At 48.3% G+C, this 16223-nt stretch overlaps 1 protein-coding gene across 1 annotated transcript; it reads left to right on the top strand.

Annotated features, from left to right (window-relative positions):
- Positions 1–7210: 7210 nt before the first annotated feature.
- LOC144167570 (uncharacterized) lies at positions 7211–10053 on the top strand. The gene is made up of 3 exons (XM_077696797.1): positions 7211–7394; positions 7490–7629; positions 8974–10053. The coding sequence occupies exons 1-3, from the start codon at positions 7211–7213 to the stop codon at positions 10051–10053; spliced, it is 1404 nt and encodes a 467-aa protein (XP_077552923.1).
- Positions 10054–16223: the final 6170 nt, after the last annotated feature.

Here is a 16223-nt window from a genome sequence, read left to right on the forward strand (position 1 = left end):
TCGCAGTTCGTGCGGTTGGCGGGCGCACCCCCTGAAAGCGCTTTATCGCACGGCTGCCTGCTGCATTAGTTACGTCACGGAGGATAACAAATGTTAAATGCAGAGCATTTCTTAGCCTCGCCTCTTCCTGCGTCGGACGGCGTCCACAGCTCCGCGTCCGCAGCAGGTGCGCCTCTCCTCCTTCCCTCCTCTCTCTCAACAGCAGCTGGCGCGCGCATGCGTCGTAGTCAGCCCGTTCGCTCCGTCGCTGTCTCGGCGTAACAGGTGCGTGATAGCAGCGCGGTGGGGCGTGGAAGGGCGCGCGCTGCTTGCGCATGCGCGCTCTCCCCCCCGTACTGCTCTCCCTCTACTGCGCGCGCTGCAAATATAAAGCGGCTAGCGGTCGCTCGTGCTTCAGTCACTGCGTTGCTCCTTCCTTCCTTGGTTGACACTCGCTCCACCCTAACGCGACTTCGCTCTCCTCTCTCTACCCCAAACCAACACCAACGCAACTACGACCCAACTACCCACCCTAACGTGACTTTACGCGGCGTTAACGACCCCCAATGCTCTGCATTTACTCGTGTTCCCCTCGTGGGAAGGTGCGGGAATTTTTTAATCCCCCAATCGGGCGTGAAAAGAAAGCGTATTAACGTGTTCGCTCCGTTTCGCGTTCGATAAAAAGCCCCTCATCGGCACATGTATTCTCTGAAATCGTTTCCAGATATCCAACGTAGCTACTGCAGCAGACAACAGCGCAATCAACCGTTGTCGGGGAGTGGATGCGAGATATGTACGAACTACGACAGTTCGCCATCCCATCGCTAGACCACTCTGCATGTACTGAACGACACGCGCTCCCTGCCGTGTTTAATGTCATAAAGCTTTCGACTGTATTCTGGAGGAGTTCGATCATAAATAGCCCGCATTGGAATGTTTCGCTTTTTTTTAAACGCAGAGCATTTCTTTAACTCACATGTAGCGTCCGCCGTCCATCCGCAACAGCTCAGAGCGCAGGTGCGCCCTCTCCCCCACTCCTCCTCTCCCGCATCACGCTACCCTCCTCGCTCTCAACAACAGGTCCGCACCCCTCCCCCTACACTATATATATATAAGAAATAGTTATCGGCGCCTGGTTTCGATCCCACGACCCTGTAGGCGGAACGCGAGGTACAGGCGGTCGCAGAATAAACCGGACCAAGCGAGCGGTGCGCGAATACTATCGGCGCGACACCTTCCGGCCCAGCGCCTGCTGTCGAGATAGCGGAGGGCGCATGCGTGTCCCTCCCTAGAGTTTGTGCATGTCAGTTCCCTTGATTTCGGCTGCAGCACTTTGATCCTCTCCAATGCGACGCGCGCCGGCGCCTTGCGCGGCGCGACTACCGACCGGGCGTGATGCATGTCAGCAGCCGGCAGCGTGCGCCATGCGCTGATGCCGCGTAACTGTGCGTTCATCAGAGAATGTTCGTTCGGCGCTCTTTTTATCATTTTATTGACAAACGCAAACTAGCGTTGAAGAAAGGCTGCGATAAAGATTCACACATGACTCAACCAGTGCTGGTCGTTATGCGACAAACACACAGTTGATAGAACTAAAAACGGCGATGTTTTTTTTTTTAATTTCGAGTTTTTCCCGTGCTGCATATGAGAGGCGGCTTAAAGATGGGAGGAGGGAAGAAAGTAGGAAGGAAAGAGTTTATTCGCTTCGGAAAAATAGACCGAAATACACAGCTGTCGGTGTGAGTGAATTGATATCGAAAAGCAATGAGGCGTTTCCTTCCATGTCACCCATTGGACAGTGATAGCTATGATGCGTATAAAGCACGTAACTCGTCCTGCATAGTCATATTCGTGAAGAATGCCTTCCCGCGTACCCATCGAGCAACGGAGGCACATCGTGCGACTTTTCATCGAAGGGACTACTCAGTGGGAAAGTTGCCACCTCACCTAGAGGTCTAGGACTTCTGTAAGCCGCATTATTCAAGCTTACCGCGATGATCAGGGCAGACTCATTGACGCAGAGGGCAGCAGGCGGCCTAAAGTCACCAGTGAGGAGCAGGAACTACTGATTATCGCAGCCGCTGTGGCAGATCCCCTCCTGTCTGCGAAAGAAATTCGACAGGAGCTGTCATTGAATGTCTCTTGCGAGACCATTCGAAGACGACTGAAGGAGGCGGGACTCGGGAGTTGCGTGGCAGCGCAGAAACCGCGCGTGACGGACCGCCATAGGCTGGAAAGGCTGGAGTTCGCCCGGGCAGTGGAGCGGTGGACAACGGACGAGTGGAATGAAGTTATATTCACAGACGAATCGACTTTTCCACTCGCTGGCATCAACAGCGGCGTGTTTGGCGTCTGATGACCTGCAGGTACGAAACTAAACTGTGAAACGTAGCCAGTAATGTGCATCCTAGATGATATATAAACTAGTACAGCAGCCTCCCGCTAAAAAAATATGCCCAGTAATTTCAATCGATGTAAACTATCAAACACGGTGAATGTCCTTTTATTGATTTATCTAGTATACCCTCCGAACATCTTCGAAGATATCTTTCCTCGGAGATATCTTTCCTGAATGTATTTCTGTATTTAGCCCGATGGTATTTTGATACCAGCCCTGCTACATCAAAAGCGTCCTTTCCAGTGGGAGGTGCTCCGTCAGCGTATGGGGCACAATGAGTGCGGACGGCCTGGGACCCCTCGTCAGAATTTCTGGGCCATTCAATGCTTCCCAGTACTGTAACATTATTTCGACAAGTCTGCTCCCCTACGTCCTGGACGGGTGCTTCATCCTGCAACAGGACCGAAGCCCTGTCTTCACAGCATGAGCCGTGAGCTCACTGCTCGAGGACCACGCGGTGCGACAGCTGCGGTGGCCTCCGTGCGGGCCAGACCTAAATCCGATAGAAAATGTGTGGGGGATTCTGAAGATGAATCTAGGCAAACGAAATGACTGCGGTCGCACGGCGGACGAGTTGTGGCAGGCAGTGGAAGATGAATGGGGACGCCTGCGCCCCCGTCCCGAAATCATAAAGTCGCTTTATGAGTCGCTCCCCCGACGCGTTCGTGAAATGATCAAAAACGACGGAAACTTCACACACAATTACTAAGGGGAACCACTCGGACAATCACCGATGTTTTTTTTTTTTTTTTTTTTTTGTTCTAACCGAATAAACCTTCGCTGTATTCAGTTCTTGCTATCAACTGTGTTCGTCGCATAACGACCAGCACTGTTTTAGTCATGTGTGAATCTTTATCGCAGCCTTTTTTCAACGCCAGTTTGCGTTCCACACATTAAAATGATAAAAAGAGCGCCGAACAAACATTCTCAGATGAACGCACAGTTACGCGGCATCAGCGCGTGGCGCACGCTGCCGGCTGCTGCCAAGCATCACACCCGCTCGGTAGGCGAGCCGCGCAAGGCGCCTCCGCGCGTCGCATCGAGAGGAACGGAGTGCTGCAGCCGCAGTCAAGGAAACTGACCGCACAAACTATAGGGAGGGACACGCATGCGCCCTCCGCTATCTCGACAGCAGGCGCTGGGCCGGAAGGTGTCGCACCGATAGCTATCGCGCACCGCTCGCTTGGTCCGGTTTATTCTGTGGACGCCTGTACATGGTGCTCTTCCCACTGCACCACAAAAGCGAAACAGAATCAAAGGGTACGAACGCGCCTTATATCCTTGACTCATTCAAATTACGTCAAGAAGCTGCTGATACACGGCAGCAGTTGCATCGATCTCGTCTTCACCAGTTGCTGCAACGCACGACCACTGCTTAAGGGAGGTTCCCGTTTGAACCCATTCCCATTTCGCCCTTCCCGCTTGTTCCCTCCCGTTTCAACCCGGCGCAAAACGACCTCCCCGTTTCGCCCGTTCCCACTTCGCCCGTTCCTGTTTGAACCCGTTCCGATTTCTACCTTCCCGTTTGTTCCTTCCCATTTCAACCCGGGGCGAAAGAACCTTCCCGTTTCGTATTTTCCTATTTAGCCCGTTCCCGGAATAACGTACCCAGTTTATGAAACGCTATAAAAACATTTTCATATTGTTTTTCATTTATTTCCGTTTGTTCACAGCCGCTGCGATAGCATGCTCAGTACATCGAGAGTCCTTGACTGCTTTTCAATCCTTGGCTTCCCTTTTGGATCTAGAGACGACGACATTTAGTTACAATTCAAGTCATACCAATTAACAAATCTGTTAATCTTTTAAATTAACAAAGCTTAACAAACAAATTAACAATTAACAAATTAACAAACAACTCTTAAATTAACAAACAAGTCTTAAATTAAAAACCATTTGACAAATTAACAACAAATTAACAAATTAACAAACACGTCGCTTATGAAAACAAAACAGCGAAATACCGAAATGCACTTAACGAAACGTATTTAGGTCGCGAGGGTCGCCCTGCGTCTGCCCTCGTTTGCTCTTGTTCGGTCGACTGACAATCGTCTCTAGCTTCTTTAGATCCACCCCCAAAACACCAGGCACTTAAGTTTTATTACATTAAAACGACGCCATCATGGCCGTGTCCCGAAAGAGTGTGAGGAGGAAACTACTAACACACACGATCAAGCAAAGGTTTATACCCAAACGTATATTTTATCCCCACTCTACAGCTAACTTTAACTCAAGCATCAAAATATTCCTGAAAGGACGAGTAAACAACAAATAAAAACCAACCGACCCATAGCAACTCCGATCGCGCTGGCCATCGACACTCGGGCGGCCTCTATAAGTATTTGTTCCTACGACGCGCGCCGAAAATATGGTCATCGCCGTAGGAATTTCGGCCTTTGTCAACCAGGCGTGTCCATTACAAAAGGAGCTGTCAGTCCTTCGTCACATATATCCATCGTAGTGGTGACACTGTAGACCTGTTACGAAATCGAACCTCACTGCGTATCTTGGCCGGTGCAACTTCGCTAAGCGCCGCGGCGGGCCTTTCTCTATTCATCTCTAGCGCCACGAATGACGCCGCGTTGAGGGTAACCCCACCGACCGGGACGCACCCGCTCTTTGCATGCTGTAAGGCGGTAATTACCCCCGGCAACTAGAGAGACCTTCCGCCGGGGTCACAAGGTACCCTCGGCGCCGTATAGACCTGAGACAACAAAGGTGCGGCTCGCCCCAAAGGACCTTAACCAACCTTCCCTGGCTGGGATTATTTTTATCGGCTAGACGCGCTACCTGGCTTTCCAAGAAAAACGACGAAAAGTGGAAAGCTCTCCCGCGGCTGCTCCTAGCACCCCTTGAACACTTTAGCGGTGCCTGCACAAAAAGCCGTGCGGGCTTTTATGCAACAAAAACGCCCTGCGTTCTCGCTAAATGTGTAACTGACTGATTTAACACATTCAATCGTTCTATTTCGCTTAAATACAAATAATTGGCTCTAGTGAAGGATGGGGACTCAGTACTGCTTCCTTTGGAGTGGTCTGGTTTATTCGAAGACGGGTTCAGCTGGCGGCGCTCGGTGAAAAGCTCGCGAGTTGTCGCGGCAATATTAGCGCTGGGAGCCAATGTGACTTTTGTTGAAACTGGGGGGCGAAAACGGCGCCGGCGTTTTGTATCCACCAACTGCGTGGGCGCCGTGGTAATCCTGTGGCGCCTTTGAAGGTTACTATGGAAGAACAGCCATGAGCTGCGTTCTTATTAGGGCTGGGCGTCGATCAAAAATTTTAATCCGATTAATCGGCTGCTTTTAATCGGTTAATTAATCGATTAATCGGATGTATTCATTTAGATAAATAAGGCTTGAAAGACAAAGAATGTTCATTTTTTCTTGAAGGTTGTTTTTATTTTCACGTTGTCGATGCTAGTTTGTACTAATCATTTTAGACAATCAATAACAATTCGTCCAGTTGCGGAGACAAAGACGTTTGTTAACATTTTCAGGCAGCAGAGAGTTTCTTTGCTTGTTGACAGTCATTCCGGCTGTGCTGAACACACGCTCGCATGGCGTTGAGGTTACCGGAACACACAGCAGCATTTTTACAACAGATGCTAGTTGCGGAAGGAGAAAGCTCTGCACCCTCCACCGCTCCAAAGGATCCAGATCGTCGTCGGCTACTACTGCCATAGAGCGGTATAACGACACCTGGCAAGGTGTGTTTTGCGCTTCACTTTCCGCCCCAAAATTGTACTTTAGCTTTTTACTGGGAGTATTTTCAGTGGGCGTGGCGGACGACTTAAATTCCTGATGAGAAAGCCAGTCCGACACATGTTCGCGGTGATCTCTGTCGAATGGGAGGCTTAGCGCAAAAAAGGCGAGGGCGATGGCAGACGAGACAGACGGTCTTTTTGGGAAAACATCTTGGGACGCACGGTTCGCTGGCCAACGTACAATGGTGCTGTACAATCTGCTTAATGACTTTGAGAGTGTAAATTCTTCAAACAGCCACCACCGATCGCTTCTGCGTGCTGGGGGGTTCCGCGATGCGGAAGCATGCTGTTTCGGTTAAACGAACCCACAAAGAGCATTTTCTGCTCAGAGCTGCGTGGCGTGAACAGCACGGAGTTCACCCTTCGCCTGCGGACGCGACTTCAATAGATCGTTTAAACTGACAGCGACGATCTGGACAAAAGCAACGTGGAAGTTCAAGGTGGAGGCCGCTAATGGAAAGGAGAAGGCTGGTACGTGGAACGCAAAAAACGCAAAAAAAAACACCGAGTCACACGCAGGTTTGAAGACGGCAGGCCTTTTTCCCGTGGCACACTACACTTCAGCCGATTAACCAATTAAAAATATTACTCGCGATTAAATCATTACTCGATTAATCGGAAAGTTAATCGACCAATCGCCCACCCTATTCAACACATGTTAGTCCCCACTAGCGAGTGCTGTTGTCGGGAAGCGCGTCTCACCGCGTTCTCGCTGGGAGACGGAGATCGTCGCAGGCGGTATTTTTGGGAAGACATCTTGGGACGCAGGGTTCGTTGGCCAGCATACAATAGTGCTGAACAATCTACTCTTTGAGAGAGCAAAGTCTTCAAACAGCCACCGCCGATTCCTTCCGCTGGGAAAGTTCCCCGATGCGGAAGCATGTTGTTTCGGTTAAACGAGCCCCCAAGGAGCACTTTCAGATCACAGCTGCGCGGCGTGAGCAGCGCGGCAGGACGTATTCATTTTTCTGCCTTCGGGGTGGCTATCCCCCTCTAAACACATTTTTGGATATTAGGGGCGCCTGCTAGGCTGGAAACCAGCACAGCAGTTTTCATTGCCACCGACGCAACATGTCTTCGTTTGGGATCTTGGAAACACAGAAAAAGAAGCAGTGTCTGCACTTGAACGGATACAAGTACCACAGAAAGCGTGCTAATGCGAACGGAAGCATTGCTTGGCGCTGCGCTAATTACGGATCGTCCTGTTGCCCTGCATCAGTACTGACAGAGGGAGATCATGGCAAGACCAGCCGCCGTGAGTAGAATTTTTATTGACTTGTCATAATTAGGGTGTCGTACTAATATACTGTTTCAGTTCAACGTTTCATGTATTAATTTCTTTCTCTTAAGGAGACCACAATCACCCTCCTGATGAAATAACCGCGGTGAAGGATCAGATGAGAATGACGTTGAAAGAAAAAGTTGCATCCAACCCCCACATCGCTGCTCCAACAATATACAACGAGGAACTTCTTCCTGTGTCCCAAGCTGTGAGTTTATTTTCTGCAAGTATAATTATACGACGTGTCTAAAAATACATTGGACGTTTCCGCAATTTTTAAAGGTACGTCAGGCGCATTCCGACTAACTCTAGCTGAGTCTGCGAGAAACTCCACGCTGCTGTTTTGTGCTCGCTTCACAATATTTCAGCGAGAGCAGTCTCTCTTAATATTTATCCAACCGGCCAAACCTCGTCCGCTCAGTGACTAGCTAGATTGACTGTTAAATATTACTCACCAATAATAATTAAAGATGATCAGACGTAACTTTAGCAATGCCTACGTCGGCCTTGGCTTCAGTGAGAGGTTGCGGTTCGGCCGGTAGGGTAAAAATCAAGACCAACTGCTATTGCAAACCGCTACCCAATGTCACAAAAAAAGGAAACTTGGGAAGATTGTAACCCGCGACTACAATGACCGCGAGTGGAGGCTTAACTTCTACACGAAATCCCACTACGGCAATCGGCGTCTGATCAGCTGGTTTTCAGTCCGTCTGGACGGGACTCTACACATTTGACGTCGATCGTGGCCAGAAATTTTGCCATCCTTATCGTTCGATCTTGAGCATTCCTTGTCGTTCGAGCTTATCCAGGCCCCTTAAAGCGTCTGAATAAGCTCGCTAAAGTGGCTTGCGCCTAGTCAGGGATTGAAAATCGAAGAGGTCCGATTACAACCGATTACGCCGACGTAACTTTAAAAATCTTGCATCCCTCCGTCTAACGAAAACGATGGTTGCACGCGGAGCTTGCACGGGATTCCTTGGTTATCGTCCGAGTTTGGACTTGGACTCGCAAACGGTTTGGTCTTTTGATCACAGCGGCTTTGACTTAAAAACTTTTCCATGACTTCGCACTAAGGAAGCTTCGCGTTTAACCATAGTCTTCGTTAGACAGAGGGGTGCATGATTTTTAGGTCAAATTTTACACGTCCATGCACCCTTTCCACTTTCGAGCGGTTTTCGACCATGTTGGAATGACGCAATCGGATGGACGTCGGCTTCATAACGCGAGGGGCCCAGGTTCGCTTATGACCACACAAAGCGCGCTTCTTTCTTTAACTTCACCCACGATCTTCATCATCCTCACAGAAAGTTGGCTTTCCTGCAGTGCGTTTTTGACGCGACATACGCCGTCAGTGAGACATAGAAATTTTTTCGCTTTAAAAATTTTGCGGATACGTCCTACGTATCTTCAAGGAATTGTGCCTGCTGGTACGTCCAACGTACCTTTTGCCCCATTGATATTATTCTAGTTTGGAGCTATTGCTATTGCATTGAGTTTGGAGCTACGTGTACTCGAGTTTGTGAACTGAAGTTGGAACCGTATTTATTTTTAGAACTCTTCCGAGGTCGTGGCGGAAATGCCAACTTTTGCGAGCTTCAAGAATGCCATGTACAGAGAGCGACGCCGTCACCAACCGGAGCTTCCTGCAAGTGCCGACGACGTACAACTAAGCCCGCTGTACCAGCAGACAGAAGACGGCCGTCCTTTTCTTGTGGTCAACGACAGCAGTGTTCAGGGTTCCCGAATCTTGGCATTTGCATCCCAAAAGGCTTTGCAGCGTTTGTCGTCTGCAGAAATGGTATTTCTTGACGGCAAATTTTTTGTGGTGCCCCAGATTTTCGATCAACTACTGACAATTCATGTCATGTGCGATGGAAAACACTCGCCAGCAATTTACTTTTTATTGTGTGGTAGATCCCGTGAGACCTACGTCCGGGCATTCGACAGTTTGAGAAATGCGTTCGCTGCAGCAGGCATCACCTTCCCAAATCCGGACATTTTTTTAACGGACTTTGAGCAGGCACTAATCGCAGGTGTGCGAACTGTGTTTCCAGGAGCCGCGCATAGGGGGTGCCATTTTCATTTCACTCAGCGAGTGTGGGCTGCAGTGCAGAGAGGCGGCCTCCAAACCCCGTACGGGCAGGATGATAGTCTGCGGTCGCTCATAAGAAAGATGGTAGCATTGTCGTTCCTTCCCGTTTCGGCCGTGCAGAGTGCATGGCAGTTTTTGCGCCAAGAAGGTATATCCCTCGGGATTCCTGCTGTCATCACAGTGCTGGACTATTTTGATGCCACCTGGATGAACGGCCCGTTTTCCATTGAGCAGTGGAAGCACTATGGAAACCGAGGTCCGCGGACCAACAACCACATGGAGTCTTGGCACCGCAAGATAAACGCAGTGTCGGGAAGAGCCCACCCTACTATTTACAGCTTCATCGACCTCATCAAAAGGGACGAGGCCCTGACAAGAGTATCTTTGCAGCAGCTTGCAAATGGTGGTGCTGTGCGGGCCAGGGGGTACAAATGGATAAACAAGGACCGCAAGCTGGCAGAACTAGAGTCTCAGTTTTCTGGAGGTCTCATTTCAGTGTACGACTTCCTGAACAAAGCGAATGCATTTTCAGGTCTATAACTTGTTCCTGTCTTAGCCAGTGCAAAGTGTTTAAAATTTTACATTAAATATTAGATTTGCCGTCACTTCAACAACACCCAACCTTACTTTGCCTGAAATGATGTTTCTTTTTTTTTTTTTTACTTTTCCGAACCTGGTATTCCACGTGAAACACAGCTTTTTTCACCGCACTATGTACCTTCCAGCACAGACCGCGACCCGGTTGGTGAGGCTACATGTAAATCCAGCACTTTCTCTAAAGCGTTTTTTTTATTAAGACCATACGTAAGTGAAATCGGTTGTCATCTTCTGTTTCCGAACACCGTTGTGGCAAGGCATTTTTGCCTAGCCTTAACCTACTGGAATTAAACTGATATAGTCTTCTGTTTACGTTATAAATGCTTTTTTTTGCATTCACATTAGTCAGGTATATGTGTATATGTGTTTACATTCAACGTTTATGTATGTGTGTCTACGGTACGTGTATATATGTATATAGTATGTGGTATGTGTACAGTCGTGAGCTGAAGTAAACGGACCACGGGAGCGGTGGCCAAAACTAATCGCTGCGCCGTCTGGTTGCGCGGCGCCTGCTGTCGAGACCGCGCACAGCGCAAGCGCGGCCTATCAGTACAGCACGCATGCCACTATCCCCTGCTCCTTCGAGACTGCTTGTCGCTTCGATAAATCAGCGCCAGGGGAATCACGCCGCGTAGTTAGGCGAACGCTGCCCAGCACCGCCCTATCTATGGTAATCATCTGATATGCCGCAACGGTTCTACGCTGTCACTTTCAGCGTGCTGTGACTGCGTCGGGCTCATAGGCTGTTTATCTTTCTTTTTTCTTACTTGTTGCATCCCGGATAAAATATACGGGCTTAGGAAGTTCGAACAGAGTGTTTTCTTCTTATGTATACCAGCGGGAAAAGCATTGCAGTAAATACATCCGAACAAAGCGGCCAACCAGAGTGGGGCCTTTCTTGTAACTCACGGTGGTGTGCGGCATATTTTGCTTGTTTTGCTATATTTGCCCCGGCTTCATTGAAAACTTGTCTCCTAATGAAAGAGGCTTCCCATTACATTACAATGAATTCCAAGCAATTCAGCTTGCACACCTAATCACACCCGTCACCAAACCCCGCAATCGTGCACATCACACCTTGCTATAACGCTGCGATTTTCGCGAAAGATACCCACCGGGACACGCATAGCAGCTTATTCGTGACCAAATTGTCGGTGTATGTGCGTGCGCCCATGCTTGGGAGAGTTCGTATATTTCCCACAAATTTAACACAAGAGTGTTAACACGAATTTAACACGAATGATTGGTCAGATAAAACGCAGCCTATGTTGTTTTTGAAGGGCTCAAATACTACTTCAAAATTCTAAAACCACATGAAATAAATGCCGCCTTAGTAATTCTTCAATAACACGAACGCTTCAAACGAAGATGACGTCCCACGTTGATTTTTTTTAAATTTTAGTAAACATGTTGGACTAAGACGTAGGATATACAATAACGACTTCATATTTTTTCTATTTGTTATGAAGGTAATAAGCAAATCACCTCGAAAAACTAAACGCGAACAGTTGTAGTTGGCGTAGGGTAAACATACTTTAGTGTGAATTAGATTGATGAAATTTGGAATTAATACATTATTATCTTAGCAGACAGAAATGAGGAGTCTCTAAGCCAATTTTCGCGGTTGTTTTGCTGAACCTGCTGAGGCTGTTCGAACTGATTTGGAAGTTGTATCTTCCCGTTATCGTATTAAAACTGAGACTACTAATTATCTACGAGGCCGACTAAGATCTCGGTGATTGAGGAGTCCTGGAAGCAGACAACTTTCGTATAACTTGACGTGGAATGGTTTTTTTAAGTATGCCATTTATGACCTAGAACTGTTCACTGGAATGATGTATTGACAGCTGCCGATATTTCTGAACGTTTATAAGTCCAGTGTGAACTGACTGCGTGGAACTCCGCACAGTGGTCTTTAAGTTCAAATAAAGTGCATTTGTTTCTTAGATATATTCGCCCGCATAGGCAGGTCATGGGGCCCCTTTAAAGTTGACTTGGTAGCAATGCGTGTTTTGGGTGACAGACGACGGCGACACGCGATATTCCAGGTGAGGTACCACTAACAGATTTTGTTTTCTTAAAGCTAGACCTCAATTATTTTGCTTTAAAGAGGTGCTTTAGAGATTGTCTGTCCTGCCTTTGTGATCAATGTTTCGCAGACATGCATCTTATGCAAAGGAAGTATTTGGGCCTGTTGGTTCATACTTCAAACAAAAAACAGCGCTCAAGACGGGACAGAAAGAAGGAGGCTACACACACAGCGCTGTGTGTGTAGCCTCCTTCTTTCTGTCCCGTCTTGAGCGCTGTTTTTTGTTTGAAGTATGATGCATCTTATCATGCCCCAGCACAATGCCGATAGTCAAGCGCATGCAGGGTGCGAATTCGTCTGCCTTTTTGGGCATTATCGCACGACAAGTGACGCAATAGGTAATAGGTAATTTGTTTTTTTAATTTTCATGGCTGGGATTTCTCAAGTGACATAACGCTCGCTGCAACCCAGTGATATGGTTTCTGTCGTGTGATTGGACAGAAACATGCATTTAAGGGGACTGCTTTGCTCTTGCTGCGTCTTCTGCGAAGATGCCACCACGAGTGCCGCACGAAGACAGGCTTCACATTATAAAGCTTGCTACAGAAGGTGTTCCGCAACGGGAAATCTGCCGACGCACCAGGAGGTCGAGAACTTCAGTGAGCCGGATTATCCAGGCTTTCCGTGATGAAGACGGACGAGTGGAGGATGCGCATCGTAGTGGACGGCCAAGGGCTACGGGAGAAGAGGAAGATATGTTAATTGTTGCTTCTTCCGTTGAAGAGCCATTTATGAGTGCGCCGGAACTGAGGGCTGAACTAGACCTTAACGTTTCGTGCACCACAGTTAGAAGGAGACTCCGGGAGGCTGGCCTAAAAAGCTGCGTGGCAGCACAAAAGCCGTTCCTCACGGAGTCTCAGCGGCAGCAGAGACTGGAGTTCGCCAGAAGCGTGGAAAATTGGACAGTCGAAGAATGGAAAGAAGTTATTTTCACCGACGAATCCACATTTTCTACGCGAACGGAGCAGAAGCGGCCCGTCTGGCACCCTCCTAAGTCGAGGTAAGAACACAGCTGCAATTCACTCCAATATTAATCGTTTATAAAATATCATGCTGGGTTAAAAACTGTTACAACTCGCCAGATAAAGCTACAATTGTCCTTGTAAACTGCCCATCGTATTGAGTGACTTATCTTTACTATAGCCGTTTCTTTCAATAATTAGCAGCAGTTCTTTATGGGGACTTCTTGTGAGCAGCACTATGATTGGTTGTTTGGGTTGGAACATATTGTTGTAAGTCACACAATTGCACGCTTTTTGTTGCTCTAGAAGTCGCATTTAAAGGGTAATGACTCTGGAGCTATAATTAACTGGCACCACCGAATTAGTATTTTTTGCACCTATTGACGCATTGCATTTATTTCTATGCAGATACAAGCCGGGATACACCCAAAAGGTGCTCTCCAGTGGTCGCTGTGCAGTGAGCGTCTGGGGAGCCATCAGCAAAGACGGACTTGGTCCCCTGGTCCGCATTAGCGGGCGTTTCAATGCGTCCTACTACTGCGGCATCGTCGACGACGTGCTTCTGCCGTACGTATACGACGGACCATTCAAGGACGGGTGCTTCCTGCTGCAGCACGACCGCAGCCCCATCCACAAGGCGCGCTGTGTCATCCAGCTTTTGGATGACAGACAAGTGCCCCAGCTGGAGTGGCCGCCCAACGCCGCTGACTTGAACCCCATAGAAAATGTTTGGGGTGTGATGAAATCCCAACTAGCCCGTGCAAACGTTGTCCACACTACGGCGGACGCTTTGTGGGATGCCGTAAAGGAGGAGTGGGAGCGCCTTCGAAGACGCGCAGATGTGGTGGCCCCCCTTTACGGATCAATGCCAGATCGTATTCGCGAAGTAATTGCCATTGACGGCAACCACTCCGGCCACTAGTGTTGTCAGATGACATGTCATCACCCCGATACGATCGATTGTAGGGGTTTAACGCGCCGACGCAACGCAGGCGATGAGGCGCGCCGTAGTGGAGGGCTCCGGATTAATTTTGACCAACTGGGGATCTTTAATGTGCGCCGAAATCTCGTACACAAGGGCGTTTTTGCTTTTCGCCTCCATCAGAAAAGCGGCCGCCGCGGCCGGGAATCGAACCCGCGACCTCGTGCTCAGCAGCGCAACGCCTTAGCCACTGAGCCACCGCGGCGGGTACCACTAGTGTTGTGTCAACCTATTGATGAACATTTAATTAAAATGCAAGCTACGCCTATTACTTTTTGTTTTCATGCGGAAGTTATCTGCAGTGCTTTTATTTTTTTATACTGTAAGGAAATCATTACCTTTACATTTTTCATTTTTGCATAGACAAATGCAATGTTGCACGAACCTGCTGTTATGTTCGAGTGCTTCACTTAAATCCTGAATACCGCCAGAATCTCATTTATTAGTGCCGTTTACCTTGTTTGGTCTTTTTTATTTCCTCGATTCAATGCCGGCTGGGCTGATGGGCGGTGCGGAGCGGTGAGCAGCGCGCGTATGGGGAAGCGTTTCGCTTTTCATCGTGTGTAGGAAAGTTGGGATGTCCCACTCTGGCATGCACGCTACATGAAAGAAACAGGCGGAGGGGTGCTGGCCGATAGGTAAAATTGTTTCCACTGTCTTTGAGGGTGTTATATGGGTCATGTTTGATAGAAGCCACCAGAAGAGAGACGAGAACTGAGGTCAGTCGAGAGGTCAGGATGTTTGAATGGGGAGACCGTGAGGGTGGGTCTTTGGGGCTGATGTTAAAACTACGCAGCCGTGTTTCGGTTTCTCGGGGGTGTAAGGCTGTCGCCACGACGGCAGATATATGTTGACAAGTGAGTACGTGATGGATCGTTTATAATTCGTGCACGACGCGACTTCTTGGAATACCGGAATGGGCTATCAAAAAAGGAAATCTGCGCTAAACATCATTTTCGGCGTGCATTGCTTCGCTCTGCTTTACACTGAGAACACGAGGTTTGATATTTCAACGCTGCGAGTTTCTGAGTGGAGTTCTGTTGTTTTGCTGTTTGTTCGTTAGCTTGTTTTGTATAAACACCTTGGGGTTTCCGCATGAGAGTGAGAGAGTTGCGTCACGTGGCTATTCGTGTGCACAGCAAAGATTGATTGTCGTGGCCGATCAGTGGTGTGGTATGGTTTAATCGATAGGTCCTCCTCCCTCTCTGTTTTGACGTGCCTTTGGGAGGCGGGACTTTTGTAATGAAGCTAAAGTGTTCAGTGTTTTGAAGAAGATAGTGGAGCCCACAGGACGGGATATTTGTACTATCTCTGATTTTTTTATGCCAGTAGTACTAGGCCGTTAGCGTGCCAAGACCCCTTTTGGACTTGAAACAGTGATGCGGTACACCACGACGGAACATTTTGATGCGTGTCGTGTTGTCCGACAATGAACCCTTGCAACCAAAGTCGTTCATTACATATTTCTATGCCAGCCTTTTGTGTGTGCTTTTTCTCGCATAAATAAAACGTTGTGTAAAAAAGCCAGCTTTGACTTTTTTTTGTTCGAACATGCCATGCGGCAAATACACTTTTCGAGTTGGCGACAAGGTTAGAAAAAACAAAGTTTGACAGTGCCGCGGGGGCACCCATGGACCCTCCGAGGTGCCCTCACGCATCTCTTTTTTTCTGCGAACCCTCATCTGAGTACGGCTGTTCTGTGCTCTGTTTTGCAAATAAATGTGTAAATAAATTGGGCTTTTTTGAATTATAACGTCGTCTGTTTACGGCATGTCACCGACCATGAGGTAGTCATCTCCATTTGTATCACATGCATCGATTTCAAATCCTGTTACTAAAAGTGCGTACGAACATATTGTTTTCATGTGAAAATAAATCGAAATCAAGAATGTGGTTTGGCTGCGTTTCGGTAGTCACTGTGTATCCAAAACCCCGTTCAATGGTATCGCATATCGCAATACAGTTTTCGAACACTAAATGTATGGATGGCTGCCTTAAAGTTAAAATTACGATACTTGATTTTCCCGAGCGATTGTGAAATGGCACATATGCTGCGTAAGGCAACGAAGTTTCATAA

This window comes from Haemaphysalis longicornis, unplaced genomic scaffold (genome assembly GCF_048455015.1).
Source record: "Haemaphysalis longicornis isolate Haplotype H1 unplaced genomic scaffold, Haemaphysalis longicornis Haplotype H1 scaffold_1, whole genome shotgun sequence".
NCBI classification, from domain to species: domain Eukaryota; kingdom Metazoa; phylum Arthropoda; class Arachnida; order Ixodida; family Ixodidae; genus Haemaphysalis; species Haemaphysalis longicornis.